Below are 20,294 nucleotides of genomic sequence, written 5' to 3' on the forward strand. Positions count from 1 at the left end.
CAAGCTACCAACTTTCTCTTTTTCTATGGATCCATCACATTCTTTAATCAAATGCTTTAAACTCAAATTTTCAAGAATGCAAACACTTTTAAATGTGAACTCATCTTTTCACCTCTCTAGACTTAGTCATCTAGCATCTACAAAAAAAACTCGTAAATAAGGTTTTACCGTATAATGTTAATTTAGATTAGCACAACTACAAAATACTTGGCTACCATTCAAAAATTATGATGTGCATATTGCAACATATCAGTGTTTCAAAGTGAAAACCTTTGTTCAAGTTCAAGTGTTTCATGTACAATGTACGTATATCTCTATTATTTGCTTCTTAGAAACTCTTAAATATTTGTCTAAACATTTGTTTTGGTCTTTCTAAATGCTTACAATATTAACACGTAGTTACTTCACCAAGTAGTATGCATGGTATCTTCTGTATCGAAGTAGTTTTTTGTATTTTGCTACAAAGGATAATCTTACGAATCTTTTTAAATTTAACTAGTACTAGGTGTTTTGCCCGCACTTACGGACTTAAAAAATTTCAAAAATTTATAAATATTAAATACCATTAGAATAATATTTCAAAAATTTATAAATTTTCAAAAATCATTAGCATAAATTGTTTTCATGCTTTTGGCAGCATAAAAAACTTTACTTATATAAAGCATGAGAAAAAAATTTCAGATATCTTAGATAGTTTTCCTTGTGTTAGCATTTATTGTATAGTTAATCACTTACGGATAATGAAATAATGAACCAACAATATAAAATCTGGATGCACCAAATATACATATCTTATATCAATTAATATTTAGTATCAATCTGAAACATATACCAAAAATGAGCCTTTAATAAAAAACACCAAAATGAGAATCAACCAATATATATCCAAAAGTTAAATAATCATAAATAAAATGATATATTCTGAATAAGATGATTTAATATTGTGATTGTCTTAAATCACATGTTTAATTAAAATATAAAATAAGTAAAATTATTAATTATATTTATTAAGTATATGATAAATAAGCAAAATTACCTAAACCAATGAAAATAAGCAAAATTACTTAAAATTTTACTTAAAACATCAAAATAAGAATCAACCAGCAGATATCAAAAATAATTATAAATAAGATGATATATACTAAATAAATTGTGATTATCTTAAATCACATGTTTAATTAAAATTATTAAAAATAAGCAAAACTATTAATTATAATTATTAAGTAGATAATAAATAAATAAAATTACCTAAAACTATTGAAAACATGACAAATAATCAAAATTAACTAAAATCATGGAATACATGACAACTAAGCAAATTTACTTCTCAAATAATAGTATAGATAATTAAAATTATTAAAAATAAGCAAAACTATTAATTATAATTATTAAGTATATAATAAATAAATAAAATTACCTAAAACTATTGAAAACATGACAAATAAACAAAATTAACTAAAATCATGGAATACATGACAACTAAGCAAATTTACTTCTCAAATAATAGTATAGATAGATGTGTATATAGCTTAAATAAGTTTTTTTCTTATATGGGTAACTGTATAGATAATTATATTTTTTTTGTTAAACAATATTAAATAACTAAATCAATTTACACCCATTTACAACAACAAAAAACTAAATCAATTTTTAGAAACTAAAGAGTACAAAGTTTACATATAAAATATCAAAATGATTGAGACGACCACTCTTTACTTAACTTCTTGCATTCCCTTAATTTATTTTAGTTATTTGGGAAACTTTGTACATAGTTTGGTTAGATAAAATCCAGCTCAAATACAAAATGTCTGTAAAGTACCACAAGGATATATGTAAAATATATAAAGCGTGTTAGTTAATAAAACATGGAATCAATCTTATACAGTATAAAAGTGTTTTTTGTGTATAAAAAGAAAAGAAAGAGGCAGTATCCGAGAAATTCGATATCCAAATGAGAAGCAAAGGATGATTGAAGCAGATCGTGAATGGACATATTAAAGCTAAATAAAATTACATTAAAAAATAAAGAAAGTGTAGTTTTAAAATAAAGTGAAAGGATTTGTAGCGATGGATGAACATGAAGTACTGATGCTTCCATGGGAATAGAGAAAGTGAAGAGCTTTTACTTTACTTCTCTTTTTCCACTTTGATCATCTTTAAAAGTTCCGATTACAATCTTCTCCATTACTTCTCTCAGTAATAAACAAATATATCATCAGTTACAAAGAAAAAAAAATAAACAAATATATCACACGCACGGTCGCACGTACGCATGGCCCATTCTCAGTCTATGTCAAGTCATTTTGATTTATCTTTTTATTATTGAGTTTAGTTACTTTTAGTTTAAATATTTCTCTGCAATGTTTGCTTTATCATGTAGTATGATCTTGACGATATTTGCTGATATCAATGTAATATTTTAGATTCGAAAATTTTCGTGGTATGAAGAAGTTTTGAATTTTAAAGTTATATGTACTTGCTTAACCTATAAAAATTTACAGATTTGTATCTTGTATGAATACAGGTGAAAAATAAATATATAAATGTAAAATCATATCGTTGATGGTAAAAATCATAAAATTAAATATTAAAAAATGTTGACTCTAAATCTTAAAGTTATAGCTATATATTAATATCTGCTCAAATTTATAAGACATGATTCTTTAGAAAACGAACAATTAAACTTCACACTCCAAATCCATTCATGTTTTTTTCTATAACATGTATCTTATCGCTGCTGTTAATATCTTTAACTTAAGTATTATAATTGAAATGATTACAGATTTAATACTGAAATTGTAATAGGAGTTATATGTATGTGTGGTTGATTTGTATATCTTGACAAATGCTACTTTTACGTATTATGTGCAATCGTAGAGTATTTCTTATTAATATATACAAAACTCTTTTCTTATTGCCAAATCAACAACTAAGTATAGTTAACGAAGTACAATCTTTAAACAAAGGTCGTGCCATGTATTTGCATACAACAATACTCCCTCTAACTCCTAATGATTGCACATATATAATACATAACAAATTAAGTAAATTATGCTCTAGTGAGATTATTGGATGACGGATATACGAATAATTGTTTACAGATACATACACATACTGCATTGTATCACATGCATGTGACTTGTAAGGATGATAACGCTCTTGTTAATTATTGACAATTGTTTACTCAAATTCTCGAGTATATATATACAAATTCTTGAAACTTCTAAGGCAGTTTCTTTTTAAAAATCTCAATTTTAGTTCGTCAATAGTACTGCGTGGAGGAAATTTATCAAATGTTTAAATAATGATGTAATTTAAAATAACTGTGCATGGTATAAGCCTCTGTAGGACGCTAATCTATATATATATATATATATATATATATATTCTGATTTACTTCTTCCGTTTCACTTTACTTGTCGTTCTAGACTTCGGCATACATATTAATAAAAAATTTAATTTTATATATTTACTAGATAAAAACATCATTACTACTACACTTAACCAGATTTCAACCAATAGAAAAATATATATTAAAATAAAAAGTCAATAAATTTTGCATTAAAATCATAAAACGACAATTATTTAGAAACGAAAAATTTTGCTTTAGAACGACATATAATTCGAAATAGAGGGAGTAATAATTATGAGTTTGTCGCTTTTGATCGAACAACCGTATATTTAATAGACTAATTAAATGAGGAGCTAATAATATTCTGTAGGTGCCATTAAAGAAGCAAGAAAGGTTCTATAAGAGTGATTAGCACGATCTGCATAGTTTTGTATGACTATGACCAAAGCGACGTGTCCCTTTGAGCATGAAATGAAGTTAGAAAGATGACCAGATGATTACTCTGTATTACTTAATACGTAATTAATCATGCAAAGAAGATTATATATGCATGTAATATTGTAATCTAAAAATATTTTGAAATAGAATACATATGATGAAATTTTAACAAAAAGAAAAAAGGGTATGTATATGTTGATGACAAAAAAAAGAATATATATATATATATATATATGGTGGTATTAATCAAAACAAACTCTAAATACTACTATCATTAGTTGGAGATCTTTCGATTTCAATGTCATCAAACTTATTTTCAAGCATGTACGAATAATATTTGCATTGGTAATAAGAGGTCTTTGATGAGTCCATGTCAAAAGTATTGGTTAGGAATCATTTAGACTTATAGTAAACTTAAAAGATTTTTGAATGTAATGCCAAATAGAAATGTTGTAATAAATTTGTAACAACTTTCAAATCATTAGAACTTGAATATTGATTTTATCTTCTAATCTAAAAGCGTAGATTAAAAAAAACAGCACCAGCAACATTTGATAATAGTATCACAAATAGACAGTTTAGTAAAAAACCAAACCGTTTTTTTTTCTAACTTTTTTCGAGCTTGGTGAGATGGACTTGTTGAGGAAGTAGAGTGTAATCAATGTGAAGATCCTCCAACATTTTCTTAATCGCCAAAGACTGTTCAGTTCTTCTGATATTCCTCTCTCTGTATTCCTGAAACGTGATGGTGTGGTTGCTGTATAGAGCCATCTTCAGCTTGTTCATGTTCTCTATCTGCTTAACCACAACCGTGTGTATCGGTGACCAATGGTGCGGATTCTGCTCCAAGTAACTGATTGTTTCCACACACAAACCAAAATCAAGAACTCTTTCAAAATTTGATCTACAGCAGTTTCAAATGAGTACTGAGGGGTGGTACTTACTCAGCAATCCTTTCTTTGAGATGTGCTATCTTTGAGACTGGTGTTGAAAAGGCGATAGAGAACTCCACTGTTTCTCCCATATCTGGACTTCTAAAGTAGTTGCTTATCGGTTTAGTGGCCAAAACCGAGTTGGGATAATACACTTTCTCGTTGTCAAGCTTCAAGAACACCGTCGATAATAGATTCATTTCTTCAATCAACATCTGAAAACAACCGCAAGAATGTGAAATGAAGTACAAAAACATATAGTATGGCTCTCTTCGCTTGCATGTCGTTGCGAATTACGACTGCAACTTGCGACTAGTCTCACAATCAGTCGCTACGAACAACAACATGCGACTAGTAGTAAGTCGCAGATCGCAGCGACGCACAGACGAACAGGGCTAAAATGATACGGATCTTTGGTGGTGAGTTTTTTACCGGGACACCGTCGACAACGCAGCGATCACCTACATCATAAGGATGCATAACGAAGACAAACACAATGGATTCGAAGAGATTTTTGCAAGTGCTTCCGATTATAAAAGCCAGAGCCACGAGTTGAGTAGAGAAGAACAGCAACACCTTAGTCGTTGCTACTTCTAGAAGCAACAACCAAATGACTACAGTGATCACGATCAATATAGCTGTCACAAGTTTGTTTAACTGTTTGACAGCTGTTTTCGTGTCGTTTAAGGAATGCGCTAGAGCTTTCCTGCTAGTGTACACCTTAACCTGATCAAATAGCAACACATAACACACGCACATGTGGTTAAAGTCCAGAAACACAAATAATCTCTAAGAATAAAAAAGTATGAAGGTGCAGGCCGTTTAATAGCATGCACAATTGGAGTGGTCATACATGATACTAGTCTAAATACAAATATGCTCTTTTCAAAAATATTTACATAAATTATGGTGTAAATTTTAAAATTTGTAGATATATTGTTAATTCTAAACTATTTATTAAATCATGGAACATATAGTTAACAATATTTTGAATAGGACCTAGAAATAATTTGAAACAGCACTGTAAAAATGTTTGAGGAGATTTTACCACCCATTCTGTGAAAGCTTTTCTGGTGATTCTCCCAGTCTCAGCAGCACCATCAAACAAAGGAAACACAAGATCAACCTCTTCTTTAATCATGAACCTAAGCAAATCTTCTTCCTCAATGTAACTAAAACAATAACGCCATTAGATAATATTGAGCAACATATCTAAATCATATGAAAATATTGTTATTTCTCTCACCTGCAGCAAGGCTGAGCAACATTTCTAAAGACATGGTAAGCAGCAGCCAAAGCCTCCATCTCACTAGTAATCTCTCCTCTATCAGCTTGCTGTTTCCCATCTCCATGTGCTTGTTCATCCAACGTGTCAGAGATCGTAGACAAACCTGAAGTTCTAACAGCTTCCACCAAAACCCTCATCGTCCAAGCAGAAACCTTCTCTCGCTTCATCTTATGAACTTTCCCCATGTCAATCACTTTCTTCCCTTTAACCGTTCCTTTCTTCCCTAAGCTAGTGAAACTCAATTGCCCTGTTCTTGGCTCACGCCCAACCCTCTCTGCCTCTTCCATAAGCGGAGGACCAGAGAGCGTTTGCAGAACATACTGGTGGAAAACAGAATCTTGAATCCTGTCAAAGAAGTTAACCACGTTGAAACTCGCTGCTAGGATCTTTAACAAGAGCGTTTTCACCAGCCAAAGGAATGATCCTGTAAGAAGGGTGATAAGTGTCCTGGTTATAGCGTTGAGGACCTTTGTGGCTGCATGGGATCGATGCACGTCGTGGTTGAACAGAAACACCCATGCAACAAGAATCAAGCTAAGCCATATAAAGACTTGGACGCTCTTCTTCAAGCCATGCACGAAGTATAACACTTTTCTCCTCAAGAGAAAGTTCGTTTCTATGAGGAACACAACCACACGCATGAACCAATTCGTCACCAGCATTCCGCTGAAGATAACCATCACAAGCACACACCATTTCCACACTTGTAGCCCCCAGAAGTTGTGACGTTTCACGGCATCAATGGTTAAGCTAGCAACCAAAGAGGTTAAAATAACCACAAAGAAAGCTAGCTCTAACAATGCCAATGCACTTATCTTTCTGCGCATCTCTTTGCTCAGCTTCACCTTTTTGTAGATTTCTTCATCTTCGTCTTTCTCAGCCTCAACAGCTTTACTTGGAGTTAGCGGTGTTGTTGAGCCGACACTCCTTGTTGATCTGTTGTTTGGAGAAGCTCTACTAAAAGAGAAACGATCACCAAGTTGCTCCTTAACTTCCTCCTCTAGCGCACTTGCATCTACAGGAAGGGATGGTTCCACAAACCGGGACTTGGGTTTGGAGTAAACCGACCTTGCAAAAGATCTCCTCTGAGTTAGACCCTCATAGCTTGGATTTGGAGGTCTAGGAGGTTTGTTAGGACTACCAACAAGCTTAGAGATTTCAGGAGAAGAGCTTTTATTGATGGGCATTGCTTTCTCAGATTCTGGTGAAGCCATCTTTGAGGAAACCCTTGATGTTTCCTCACCTGAAACATTGATAACAACATCTCTTCCTCCGTTGCTACTCCTTGGTTCTGCCATTCCAATGCTACTAGCATCCAATTTTGACAACAGTGGCTCTGAAAATTTTCACAAAAAACGAGATTAAGAACAGTGTGGAGGTGAAGAGTATCAGTTTTTTTTTCTCTTAGCAAAAAAAAAGTACCAGTTTCTGAGCTAGAATAATAAATATTAAGCGTTTTGACTTATCAGAGGCTTGTAAAACAAAATGAGCTTATGGACAGAGGGATATATGTGTTAAAAAAAAAGACAGAGGGATGTGTAAACACTAAGTTCTTGAAGCAGAGATGTGTAACAAATTCTATGGATTTTACACGGGAAAATTATCAAGAGGTACCCATCATTAATCCCTACTAAATCTGTATGTAAGATCTAAACTTTCCTAGAAAGAAATAATAAATCTGTACTTCCCTACTATGAATAAAAGTTAAGGTTACCAGTAGTGAGGTACAAAAAATCTTCTTCTTCTTCTTCTGCAGTGAGTATAGCAATCAGATCATTCTTGAGAAGAAGACCATGAAAAGAGCAAAAAACTGATATCTTAGAAGATGGTACTTACCAGGACCACGTTTAAACAGAAGAGTTCAAACATTTGGTAAATAAGATAGTATAATAATGACCTAGACAAAGAAGCAAAACAAGTGAATAATAGCAGTGGGGGAAGATTTGTCTGAGAAAAAAGGCTTAAACCCAGAAGCCAACAAAAACGAAAAGCCAAATATAATACTCCACTAAATAACAAAACATGGAAAGATAGAAAGAGAAAAAGGAGTTTGAGAAGATCTTACATGAACAAACCACTAATTAATGGAGTAGTAGTTAATTGCTTTTAGAGCCGGGTCCAAGGAGTGAGAGCGAGAGATCTCAATAATAAATAAACTTTTCAGACCACTCTCTGTCTCCATCCATCAATCATCAATTTCCATTACGTAGTTAGCTGTTGTTTTTAATCATTCGAGTAAATTATTAAGGAGTGTGTATGGCATGTCTAAATATATCTTTTGGGCGCTAAGAGTTCATTAATTTGACTAATTGTAGTCGTCCCTCCACCAACTACTTTTTCAAAAGTCTTAAAACTCGGGACAAAATATAATTCTAACGAACCCAGCGGCTGTGGACCTGTGGTCTATAGGAGCTAAAGAGCACGGTGGTCGAAGTTCCGTAATTGGTGACTCTATGTGTCCCTCTAAAACTTACACACCTGTTAGATTAGATCAGTTGGTTTCTGAACCTAAAAGTTCAAATGATTCACTTGAAAGAAGAAGGTAACTAATACTATCTCTAACGGTGCACAAAAATTTACTTTATATTTCATTCTCTATTATAGAATTGAATTTATTTCAATGATACAGAATTACTCTATAATAGAGTGGATTATAGAGTATTCTTCTTTAGCAATCTCAATGGTAAAATTTAAAAGTATGAGTTTTTAACTAAAAAAATATTATTATTTTATATTAATTTAAATATCTAAATAAAATTAGTTACTTTTGATAAAATGAACCAATTAAAAATAGATATGTAGTGTTTTAAGTTTTAAGGGTATCTGTTACCATTATTTTAAAATACCTTTTCTTGTCTCTTTCCTAATTTTTTTTTAATTTTTCTTTAATCTTATTGCTAAGAACTCATTGAGTATGGATTGTTGAAAATGCGCAAAAAGTACAATTCCATGTCATCATCATAAAAACATTAAAATTACCAAACATTTTATTTTTATCTCCAGCAAAAAAACAAGGTTTTTATTGTATCTAAAATGTTCAAATTACGTTTCTTGTTAAATATATGCATGTCGACGACTCATCGAAAAGAGCGGATTTTAATATAACATGGTAAACGGACTTTAATTAACCTAAATATTGGTACATACTCCCTCTGTTTCATAATAAGTGTCACACAAAGAGTGTCACTTTACAATTCTAATGTAAATTATACTAACTTTCAGCTGAAAATTAATTGCAAACTGCATTGATTTTATAAATAATTTTATTTATCTAAAATATTATTGGTCAAAGAGGTATAATTAATTACAACTTACATATATTTCAATAACTTTCTTAATCTGTATGAAAAATGTCACAACGACACTCTTTAAGAAACGGAGGGAGTATAAGATGCATGTTCTTGAAAAAATATTTGTTTCAAAAAGATGTATTTTTATGTTTTCTATATAAAAATTGCAAATTTCAATAAAATTAATTGAATTTATTGAAAGATTATTGGTTAAAATGCATTGAAATTTGGTAATTTCTAAAAACAATGCATGATTAATGTGTTTTCTTAATATGTGTGAAAACTCTAAAACATACATCTTTAAAAAATAGAGGGAGTATAATATATTTGTTGGACCAGACAACAACCTGTCTCCATTAATTTCCATTTGAATCGATTTACTAAATAGCTGTTTTAAAATCGTTCCATTAAATTTCAACTGAACATGTAGTGTATGCAAACTCTAATTGGTGATTTGGTCATGTGAAAACTCCAAGCAACCGGAATATTGTGCAAGAAAGACATAAGGCCCATCTCTCCATCTTCAAGGCCAATTGTCAAGCCAATATTTTAAAGCCCATACAAACTCAAATTCGGTTGCATGTTCAAACATGGGAGAAGAGAATTAGAACAAGTAGTAGTAATAGAGTTTAGGTGCGGTCTGGGGACAGGGGACCTTATAGTAAAACACGAGTTTTACAACGCATTGAAAGATGTTGACTCGCTTAGTACTCGTTATGAGATCTTCTCGTCACGCCACCGTCAAGTTGGCTGACTCTAAAAAGTATATGGAGCCTTTTCTTGATCTTCAACTTAGGCAAAATACTTTTGATTCATGTAGGATTCTGATCCTAGAATCGTACTTTTGGGATCAGTGTGTGCACCAAGGAGGGGGATAGAGAGTTCACTGAGATATTATTTGGAGAGATGTCATCGTTGGAACCAGACTTGTTAGTTTACAATGGATACTCACAAGTTTTTAAGATCACCTTTTAATAGCACTCCAAGTTAGATATGTTGGGGATAAAAATATTAGGAAATTTGAAAGATCCAAATTTGAGCAAACAAGCAAGAAAACACTTTTGATAAAAACTAGTAACCACAAACTCATACCATTCATCCATTATCTCTCTCACTCTCTCTCCCCTTGCATTTTTTTTTTAATTATTATTCTAGAAGCAAACATTCACCTTCAAAGAGAAGGAGGCACATACTGTCTAGACAAACCAAACAGATCTTTACCCTCAAACGGTGATGTCCATTCCCTCCCACCGTTCCCAACTAAAGCAGCTTCCTGCACTACTCCCATCCCATTCATTCTTGTCCTTCCATTCATCTCTGCTTCATAAGGGGATGCAGAAGCAGCCACATACTCTTGTTGGTCTTGTCTCGGACAAGCTAGGCCTCTGTCTAAACTCCAATCAATTTTGTTATAATCATATTTCCCTATCGACCCATCCGCGCTCCAGTCTATCCCTGACGAGGAAGCTGATCCATACCCGGAGAAGAGCCCAAGAGAAGCAGCTGGAGCCACAGTATGCGGTGGTGGTGCAGAAACCCCTCCTCCCATTATGTGTCCGTTGCTCACTTGGCCTTGATATTGCTGCTGCTGATACTGAAGTTGCTGGTACATCAGGTTCGAGTTCAGATCACTAGGAAGCAGACTTCTTGTGGGCAAGTACCCGTTAGATTGACTATTTGCAGGGTACCAACCGCTGCCTCCTCCTACTCCTACTGCTGCTGCTGCTGATGCTGATGCTACGGTGAAGGATGGATTCATCGTAGAGACAGGTAACACATTTGTGTTAGCAGACTGAGAGCGTTGTTGCTGCTGCTGCTGCATCACAATAACTGGTTCCCTCATATCTTGCTGCTGTAGTCTCCCTAGAGCCGCCACATGATGCGTTTCTTCTGTTGGCCGCTGCTGCGGCAATGGTGTCTGTTGATTTGACATGCGTTTCTTCTCTTCCAAGGCATTATTCTGTTGCACTTTCATCCACTGCAACTCCATGTTGATTTTATCCATTGGATTTATACTTTGGTTTCTAGATTCTCCATTATTAGTGTAGCTGGATCCTCGATTCTTTCTCTCTTCTTCACCACCACCTGAGTTAGGTTGCAACTGCGCTACTGAGTTCTGACTTGTCTGCACAGAAGAAGGGGCTTTGCTATCACTAACATCCTCTACTAGTTTTATAGAAGCGGTAGTAGTAGACTGGTCTTGCTTCTGTCTTCTTAACGATTCTTCTGCTCTCTCAATATCCCCTTCCGCTGTAACCACAGCTCTCTCTACATCCTGCTTGCTGCACTTATACTTGGTTTCCAACTCCAAGATTCTACCAAGCTCCTCCGATATGTCAAGCTTCAGGTTCCCAGAACTAGGATCTAGCTTCTTATCTTCTACATTCGCCCCACTAGCATCAATCACCCAGTTAACAGACTCCTGTAGCTTCCCTTCATTCAACATAAGAGCGTATGTCGCCCTCTCGTGATCATACCCCATAGCTACAATCTTCTGAGCAAGCAACTCGAGCTTCCTCGACATGAGGAACTGACAGCACCGCTCGTGCAACTCTTGAGCTCGCTTCTCCTTCTGACGCTGGTGCTTTCTCTCGTTCTTAAGCCTCATCTTCTCCCTCTTGTCATTATTATCAGCTCCTGGAACGGTTTCTTGCTTTGCGGTAGGAGTATTAGCTGTGGTACTACTAGTAGGTGCTGTTTTGTCTTTGTGGTCTTCGGAATCGCCGGACCAGCTACCGTTATTAGAGACGGAATCACAGTCGGCTCCTCCGGTGGAATCCGACTCATCAACGCTTCTGAAACGGCCGTTGGACTCTAAGAGAGGACTGTAAGCACCACCTATGGATCCTCCTCCTCCTACAGAGGAGGAGGAGGCTTTAGTAGGTGTCTTGTGTGAATCATTCACAACCTTCTTGTCTCTTGATTTGCTCTTTGCTACGGTAGACATATCTTCATCAAACAAACAAAACAAAAAAACGAGAAAAGTCAATACAGAGAGGAGAATCTTCTCGTTAAAACATCAATGGTCATAGGGCTGCCTCTAATGTCAAAGGTGGAGACTTTCAATGGGAAAATACAGAAACAGAGCCTTGTAGTTGAACATCAAAAATCAATGGAGCTGTAATGTCAAAGGTGGAGACTTTCAATGGAAAAATACAGAAACAGAGCCTTCTCATTAAACATCAAAAATCAATGGAGTTGTAATGTCAAAGGTAGAGACTTTTTAATGGAAAAAAACAGAAACAGGGGACGATCGTTTGATGAAGAAGAGACATAACCTAATACAGAATCATATGATAGATCCATCCCAAAAAACGAATCAAATCCGTAGACGAATCGAATTAGAAGAATAATCTAAACCGGTAGAATAGATCAGAGGGACGAGACGGTAGAGAGAGAGAGAGAGAACCTGGTTGATTTTGATTTGATCGGAGATGGGAGATCGGGGAGAAAAGAAAAGGTGGGGGGAGCTAGAGGCGAAGCCGGACGAGAATCCCTCGAAATCTAAAATGTCAATAGAAATTAGGGTTTGGTTTCTTTTCTTTTCTTTTTGACAATCAAAGAGTTGCCAAAAAACCAAACCAAAAGTCCTTATTGTAATAATTCTGATCCTTTTTCGATTTTTCTCTTTCTATATTGTCAGTTATTTTTTTCCCTTTTCACGCTCATTTACAGTTGTATTTGTTCGATTTCAGTTGTTAAAAAAAAAACTGAATAATAAAATAGATTTACTTGGGCAGGACTCGGACAGACGTATCCTAGTTTAGGTTTTCGAGCTAACCAATTATACTTAATATAAAATGCACTTTACTGAAAAATAACGCTAGGACCATCATACAGTTTTTTTTAAAATATATATTTTGTTGAACTAATGTATTCAAATTACTGTTTATGATTTCTGATATAATATTCATTCTGTTACGAAAAATATATTTTTAAAAAACTATTTCAAAAATAAACATTTATAATTTCAATCTATACTATTATTTATGAAGTAATTTTGCTTACTTGTCATGTTCTCCATGATTTTACCTAATTTTGTTTTTTTGCTTATTTGTCATATTTTTATTAAGTGTAAGCTAAATAATCATTGATGTATTATTTGTTTTGAGCTGAATCACTAAATCATTAATTTAAAATAATAGCCTTGATGAATATTCTATATAAATAAAAATGAATTTTATTTTATTAATATTAAATTTATATGTTATATTAGCTTTTCTTATTTGTCATATTTTTATTAAGTTTAAGCTAAATTATCATTGATGTATTATTTATTTTGAGCTGAGTCACTAAATCATTAATTTAAAATAATAGCCTTGATGAATATTCTATATAAATAAAAACGAATTTTATTTTATTAATATTAAATTTATATGTTATATTAGCTTTTCTTATTTGTCATATTTTTATTAGGTTTTAGACTTTTAGATAGGTTATTAATTTATTATTAGTTTCTAACTATTCACTAATTTATTTTAATGATATAAAGTTTATATGTTATATGCTATATTAAATAATTGATTACAAAATAATATTTTAGAATTATCAAAAAAAGAAGATAATTCTTCTATATATATTTTTTTCTTGTGCCTATCTGCAAACAATATTTTTATTATAAAAGTTAAAAACAATTAAGATACAAAACAATTTATTATTAAATATTAGTCAACAAAAAATATAAATATATATTCTAAACTATCTCTAAGATATGGGTGTTTTAAAAAAACTTAACACTATAATAAGTATATATTTTGATTAAAAGTACTTGACATATATAAATATTTTGATGTTTGATTTAACTATTTAAAAACATAAATAATAATTTATTATGCTGGTTTTAGATTAATAAGACATATTTATAAGAAATTTATGCCCGCATGTGCGGGCAAAACACCTAGTATATTATTAACGATAAATTATTAATCTTTTACAGTTGTATAAATTAAAATTCTATTGATTTAAAATTATGAAAAATAGTTAATTGTTATAAAATAATGTATTGATAATAAAAATATAATGCTACATTTTAAAACAGAGTATGATTTTAAGATAGAAGGAGTAATCCTCTCACTAACCTTTCTCTAAAGTCTTTCTCTCTATTTCTTTTCGTCTTATCCGCCATAAATCTCCGTTTCCGACCGATGTCGGTGGGCTTCCACAGCCACGACATCGGTTGGCTTTGATCCCCTTGTTGTTTTATTATCTTTTTATGTTCTTTGTATAGGTTCTTCTCTATTCAGCTATGGTTTTCATTTTTCAAATCTAGATTCAGATCGAAATTGAGTGGTTGGATTTTATGGTTATGGTGTTCTTGCTCCGGGTCTTCGTGACGGTTTCTGATCCTTGTGCATGTCTTGATTTGTTGGTGTTTTAGACCATTGGAACTTGGTCGTCGTTGTCCTGGTTGCATGCACATGTCTCAGGTCTTTCCTCTGCGATTTTAGTACTTATCTTGTTTGCTCTGTTGGTGAAGAAGATCGGTTTGAAGAGGAGGGCTTATCCTTTTGTCTCTATTTCATCAGTTCGGTTTGGACGAGGATCGTGTTTTCTGCTTTTTTGCAGAGAAATTAAGATTCGTTTTCGGAGGAGTTTGAGCTTATGCTCTTTAACATCAGATTGTGAGAAGGCATTAGGTAAACCAGTCTCTTCACTGCACCTTCTTTGGTTGTATCAATGCTATCCTGCTCGTGGCTCCGATGAGGAGCAATATACTGGGTGGTGGCTTGATCTTCTTGAATAAAGTTTGATCTTGGTGTCTCCTTCATTCTGCTCCTCTTTCATTCGGTGTTTTTTCTACTTTTCCCAGAGTTTTATGTTGTTTGGTCTGATTTGTTAAAAGTAAAACCATAGCTTTTAGTCTTAGTTGTTGTTTCCGAGGACTATTTGTCCGTCGGCTTTGATTCCAGAGAATGTTTCTTCTTCCGCTGGCTTAGGACTCCAGGAGTTATTAGTAACTCGCTGGTCTTTGTGTAATATTTGTGTAATTTTGGTTTAATGATAATCTAATGTTCTAGTGTTAAAAAAAAAGATAGAAGGAGTAAAATGCCCTTTAAAAAAAGATAGAAGGAGTAAAACATTAATGATTTTTATGATTAGAACGAAATTAAAGTTACTAAGAAAAAACTAAAAACTCATTGTGAAACCAATCACCCAACCGAGGGTAATATCGTCTACTTAGTATATTTTCTGACAAAGTCAAGAAGATCCGACAGCAGCAGAATCTTTAAACGCCATCGTTTTCAACGGTCGTCACCGATTAATAATGGTCATTGTTCACACACACACACACACACACGAATAGTTTTTGGATTTTTACGCAACGCGGTAATGAGCTTAGTAGTAGCTTCAGTTATCCACCACGGAGTTCTCGCTCCGGCGAAATCGGATCGGATCTTTCTCAGCATTCCGGTGATTCCGCCGCATCTCCGAGCTCGTGGATGGACTCAGTCTCGCCTCGCAAATCCTTGTCTCGGTTCAGGTCTCCCTTTTCTCACATTGCATCTCTCATGTATTTCGATTCATCTAAATGTGCTTTTTGGGTTACCTTCTTCTCTCAGCTGCGAATGCGAATGGTCGTCGTCTCCTTCGAATTGCCTGCTCCCGAGGAACTGATCAGGAAGATGATGTTTCTTCTTCTTCCTCAGGTGAATTGCTTCTTCTCCGTTCAGTTTTTTTTAGTGATTCTCAGAGAGCTGAGACTCTCTTACACTATGATCAGGAAGATGATGTTTCTTCTTTGTCTTGTGACGATAACATTTTTGTGTGGCAATGTTAGTACAGAGAAGGAGAAGAGAGATCTTCTACCACACAAAGATGAAGATGATTTTAATAATAATCGACAAGAAGAGACAAACAAAACTTCCTTCACGACTGTTGCCTTGTGTGTTAGTTTCTTCTTGCATCTGCTGCTGCTAATATGTTTTCTTTTTTTTTTTTTTTTGCTATTAAATGAAACGCAATGTTATATGATATATCTCAATAGGTAAGCGCTGCCGTGGCATTTGGTATCGGGATAGGTTTGAAGGAAGGTGTTGACAAGGCGTCAGAGTTTTTTGCAGGGTGTGTTGTTCTTTGAATATGATATATATTTATATAAGTTCGATTTTTCTCTGAAGGCGAGTTAACTGTTTTTTTCAAAACTCTTGCAGCTACTTGTTGGAGCAAAGCTTGTCAGTGGACAACTTGTTTGTTTTTGTTCTCGTCTTCAAGTACTTCAAAGTGCCACTCATGTACCAGGTACTAAATTATTATACACAGCGATCTAGTTCTTTACTATAAGAGAGTACTCTGACTCCTATTATATAATTTACTATCTATGCTGGTACTGTAGAATCGGGTGCTTACCTATGGTGTAGCTGGTGCAATTCTCTTCCGCTTCTCCCTCATATTACTAGGAACAGCCACTCTTCAGGTGTGTTTTGATTAGAGCGTTTGTTACTGAATTGCTGTTTATGTGATTTTCTAAATTCAACCTACGATCTTGTAGAGGTTTGAAGCAGTCAACCTACTGCTTGCTGCATTACTTTTATATTCGTCTTTCAAGGTACATTTTTTCCTCATCTTGTAATACACACATGACACAACTATTTGTATGGAAACATTATGGGTGGTTCTTCAGTTTATTTTTTTATTTATGTGCCCAATGTTTTGATACACAGTTATTTTCAAGTGAAGAAGATGATACAGATCTATCTGACAACTTCATTGTAAAGACATGCCAGAGATTTATTCCTGTCACATGTAATGTACCCAAGTCTTTTTTCTTCCTGTTCCTGCTAGCTGCTTGGATTATATGTAGTTATGCGTCTAGTTTCATCGCTATGATAGCTGAGGTTTTTTTCCTTCTTTCTTATGTTTTGAACTGTGGGCAGCAAGTTACGATGGAAATCGGTTTTTCACTAAGCATAATGGTATTTGGAAAGTAAGTATATGACTAAATTTTTTCATTGATTTATGTACCATTTCACTATTAGGCGTTCTTTTGAGTGGGTTCTAATCTTATCTCAAAAACAATTTGGGCAGGCCACACCATTGCTACTCACAGTTGCGGTGATCGAGCTCAGTGACGTAGCATTTGCTGTATACACCCCCATCCATCACCACTTTGTGAATCTTTTTTTTTTTTTTGCCTATAAAAACAATGAAGCGAAGCACTGATACTTTGTTGCTCATTCTCTTAATCAGGTTGACTCAATACCTGCTGTTTTTGGCGTCACTAGGGATCCTTTTATTGTCTTGACCTCTAATCTGTTTGCAATCATAGGTTCTAACTTTTTAGTCAATTATTGATGTTGATGCTGCCAATATTACTGGAAATTTGAATTGAATTTTTGGCTGCAGGACTGAGGTCTCTCTATACCCTGATTTCTGAAGGAATGGGGGAGCTGGAATACTTGCAGGTATCTACCATTTATCACTTCTTTTATTTTTCACTCAGCTTATCTCAGTTCCATGTATAAGAAAGAGTTCCTTAACTTTGGTCATCAGCAGTACTGAATCATTTGGGACAAGTGTGATTTGTATCTAATCTCGTCTTTGCCTTTAAACACAGCCATCAATAGCAGTTGTTCTTGGCTTCATCGGATGCAAGATGATCCTCGATTTCTTTGGTATATACATAACAATACTTACTACTCATCCACAGTTTCTGCTTGAACAAAAACCACCTCGAAAACTAAGCTCGGTTAAACTTGCAGGCTTCCATGTATCAACCGAGGCATCACTGGGTATCGTGGCACTTTCTCTAAGCACCGGAGTTTTGTTGAGCCTAACAAAAAAATCCAGCGACAGCTAGCTAAGAGAACGGGAACAGCTTCCCAGATGTAGTCAATCAAACAGTACTCAAGCACAAACATCCCATTGTTTATTTTAAATCATGACATATGTATTGCTGTAGAAAACACACACAGCTTCAGAGAACAAGATCGTTAGATCCAAACTTGATTGTTTTGAGACGAGTTGGCTCTTCTTTGAAAGTGAGGAAATGAGAATGATGAAAGTGTATTATAACAGAGCTCTTATTTAGGCATCAAACAAAAAAAAAAAAACTCTTCTAATTATCAAATAATCTTTACAAAATGCCTCTAACTCGATATTGAGCCTCAAGTCGCGTTAGTTATCGCTGTGTTCTGTTCTGTTCTCTTCAGCGGTGTGTTATGCTCTCCATGTTAGTGACGATCATGATGATGAAACTATAAGTGAGTGGTGAACATAAATGTCTGCTTCTGGTATATATTGTGAAGAAAGTTATATCTAGTTTAGACTTAAGAGGTTGTTTTGATTCAGAAGCAGAATGGATCACAGTTCTCTGTATGTATCATCATCAATAGTCTCCCCTCTCGCCATCGATCTTGTTAATTGTCATGGAGATGCTTATCACCTCTATCTGTCATCATAATATATCGTAAAAATCATATGGTAGATAGGTATAATAAAGTGACAACTTGAAATAATACACAAACGAAAGTCAGAGAGATACACAAATCACCAGTTCCGTACACACACCCCTCATCAAATCAGAACACATGGACTGGATTCACATTCACTTATTTAAAATATACTTTGGTTAAACAAGGGACTCTTATCACGTAGCCTGAGATGTGTTTACTCGCATTTAAACATCGCGAACGTGGTTGAAGTGCTCCAACTTCTTGAGATTCTCCCAGGCTTTCTCCAAAACCTTGGCCTCGTAGACCTTATTGGTCTCACCATCAGCCACCTCCACGGTGAGATGGTGCATCGTTCCCGCCACAACCTGTGTTTTCGCACCAAGGAGCCTCTTGTACTCCAGTGTCACGTTCTGCAATGCATACCATACATAACAAGAATCATCATCCTCCAATCAATCAATCAATCAAATCTACATGAGGATCAGAATCAATTGGATTATTATAGATGAAAACTGATCAATAACAACACTACATTAATCAAATTTACGCAATCCCTAGGCGATTTCCAATTTAGCCATAAGATCGATCGATCTGCTACGAGACAACATCGATCGAGCAAACATAGTAATAGAAAAACGCCACCTCCTTCTTGTTGTGCTCATCGACAGCGAAACGAGCGAGACTCTCGACTTGGAGATCATTTGCATTTGGATCTATATCGCGAACTCCTCCCACAACTGTTCCTTGATCCGCCATTATCGCCTGCTTCCTTCCTTTCTCTCTCTTGATTATTTTGATTCGTTGCTATGTCTTCTAATCTGCTGTACTATATATACATTTATTTATATATAAGGATTCGTAAAGCGCGTTTCTTATCCTTGAAGAATAATTCTTTGCATAATATTTATGACTCATCACTATACCAAAACCAGAGAGAATCTTTTTATAATTATCGAAACCATATTATATGTAAACCAGAGATTTAACTTAAAGAATAAACTATTGTCTGGCCTACTGTAGCGTAGCTACACGAGAAGATGATCCATAACCAGAAAGGAGTAAGGTCAGGCCCATACGGTATATTGTAATTCTATGTATCGGGCCGCTCAAAAGATGTCACGACGAATATGACATTTCTTACTCTTTTCTGTGTTTATTCAACATTTGATAAATTCCTAGTAAACCCAAAAAAAAAAAACTCTTAAATTTACATTTAGACTCTCTTAATCAAAACATCTAATGTGTTTGATATTCAGAACAGATTATATATAAGAAACAGCTAGGACAATAATATTCATATCATTAAAGAAAAAAAAGTCTATCCTAGCTAAAACATGTGTGGCATCACTGAATTGTCTTTTGACAAAGTTAAAAATAAAAAGAAAAGTATGTAGCTTACATCTCCAAGTCTAATATTTGCAATTAAATTGGTGATGGGCATGTCTTGAATTACATTTACCAACATTTGTGAATCACCTTCGAGAAAACAAATGTAGAAGGTGTATTTCTTCACTACACCATTTTGAAAGTAGATATGAACTATTTGGAAAAAATCTTTCAGAACGGGTAGGTCAAATTGCCTTGTCCATTAGTCCATACCAT

At 34.2% G+C, this 20,294-nt stretch overlaps 4 protein-coding genes across 6 annotated transcripts; 1 reads left to right on the forward strand and 3 right to left on the reverse strand.

Moving 5' to 3' along the window:
- Positions 1-4,176: 4,176 nt before the first annotated feature.
- LOC108827063 (mechanosensitive ion channel protein 10) lies at positions 4,177-7,955 on the reverse strand. 2 transcript variants are annotated; one of them, XM_057002854.1, is made up of 7 exons: positions 7,847-7,955; positions 7,725-7,760; positions 5,969-7,346; positions 5,771-5,894; positions 5,155-5,448; positions 4,735-4,937; positions 4,177-4,643 (listed from the first exon to the last, which is right to left on the reverse strand). In XM_057002854.1, the coding sequence occupies exons 3-7, from the start codon at positions 7,306-7,308 to the stop codon at positions 4,397-4,399; spliced, it is 2,208 nt and encodes a 735-aa protein (XP_056858834.1). In that variant the 5' UTR covers positions 7,309-7,346; positions 7,725-7,760; positions 7,847-7,955; the 3' UTR covers positions 4,177-4,396. The 2 variants fall into 2 exon arrangements, with proteins under 2 accessions (XP_056858834.1, XP_056858833.1); XM_057002853.1 differs by having other exon boundaries at positions 7,725-7,907.
- A 2,379-nt stretch (positions 7,956-10,334) lies between these two features.
- Positions 10,335-12,876, reverse strand: LOC108843118 (uncharacterized). Its single transcript, XM_018616221.2, has 2 exons — positions 12,710-12,876; positions 10,335-12,249 (listed from the first exon to the last, which is right to left on the reverse strand). The coding sequence occupies exon 2, from the start codon at positions 12,245-12,247 to the stop codon at positions 10,472-10,474; it is 1,776 nt and encodes a 591-aa protein (XP_018471723.2). The 5' UTR covers positions 12,248-12,249; positions 12,710-12,876; the 3' UTR covers positions 10,335-10,471.
- A 2,697-nt stretch (positions 12,877-15,573) lies between these two features.
- On the forward strand, positions 15,574-18,314 carry LOC108842474 (thylakoid membrane protein TERC, chloroplastic). 2 transcript variants are annotated; one of them, XM_018615395.2, is made up of 14 exons: positions 15,574-15,781; positions 15,861-15,947; positions 16,084-16,187; positions 16,286-16,362; positions 16,452-16,539; positions 16,634-16,714; positions 16,790-16,846; positions 16,962-17,043; positions 17,175-17,224; positions 17,326-17,382; positions 17,488-17,566; positions 17,644-17,702; positions 17,855-17,912; positions 18,000-18,314. In XM_018615395.2, exons 1-14 carry the CDS (start codon positions 15,631-15,633, stop codon positions 18,095-18,097), a joined length of 1,128 nt encoding a protein of 375 aa, XP_018470897.1. In that variant the 5' UTR covers positions 15,574-15,630; the 3' UTR covers positions 18,098-18,314. The 2 variants fall into 2 exon arrangements, with proteins under 2 accessions (XP_018470897.1, XP_056858836.1); XM_057002856.1 differs by having other exon boundaries at positions 15,574-15,775.
- A 388-nt stretch (positions 18,315-18,702) lies between these two features.
- On the reverse strand, positions 18,703-19,577 carry LOC108842475 (cysteine proteinase inhibitor 1). Its single transcript, XM_018615396.1, has 2 exons — positions 19,335-19,577; positions 18,703-19,102 (listed from the first exon to the last, which is right to left on the reverse strand). Exons 1-2 carry the CDS (start codon positions 19,446-19,448, stop codon positions 18,917-18,919), a joined length of 300 nt encoding a protein of 99 aa, XP_018470898.1. The 5' UTR covers positions 19,449-19,577; the 3' UTR covers positions 18,703-18,916.
- Between the last annotated feature and the right edge of the window lie 717 nt (positions 19,578-20,294).

Source organism: Raphanus sativus, chromosome 2 (genome assembly GCF_000801105.2).
Source record: "Raphanus sativus cultivar WK10039 chromosome 2, ASM80110v3, whole genome shotgun sequence".
Classification (NCBI taxonomy): domain Eukaryota; kingdom Viridiplantae; phylum Streptophyta; class Magnoliopsida; order Brassicales; family Brassicaceae; genus Raphanus; species Raphanus sativus.

Bases quoted from the DNA above. Each gene is read 5' to 3' on its own strand.
- LOC108827063 (XM_057002854.1), bottom strand. From the start codon at position 7,308: ATGGCAGAACCAAGGAGTAGCAACGGAGGAAGAGATGTTGTTATCAAT. The intron at 5,895-5,968 runs GTGAGAGAAATA...TTATTGTTTTAG, and splicing joins GTTGCTCAGCCTTGCTGCAG to TTACATTGAGGAAGAAGATT. The intron at 4,644-4,734 runs GTAAGTACCACC...GGAAACAATCAG, and splicing joins CTCAAAGAAAGGATTGCTGA to TTACTTGGAGCAGAATCCGC.
- LOC108843118 (XM_018616221.2), bottom strand. From the start codon at position 12,247: ATGTCTACCGTAGCAAAGAGCAAATCAAGAGACAAGAAGGTTGTGAAT.
- LOC108842474 (XM_018615395.2), top strand. From the start codon at position 15,631: ATGAGCTTAGTAGTAGCTTCAGTTATCCACCACGGAGTTCTCGCTCCG. The intron at 17,044-17,174 runs GTAATGTACCCA...AACTGTGGGCAG, and splicing joins GAGATTTATTCCTGTCACAT to CAAGTTACGATGGAAATCGG. The intron at 17,703-17,854 runs GTATCTACCATT...CTTTAAACACAG, and splicing joins GGGAGCTGGAATACTTGCAG to CCATCAATAGCAGTTGTTCT.
- LOC108842475 (XM_018615396.1), bottom strand. From the start codon at position 19,448: ATGGCGGATCAAGGAACAGTTGTGGGAGGAGTTCGCGATATAGATCCA. The intron at 19,103-19,334 runs GTGGCGTTTTTC...TATGCATTGCAG, and splicing joins ATGAGCACAACAAGAAGGAG to AACGTGACACTGGAGTACAA.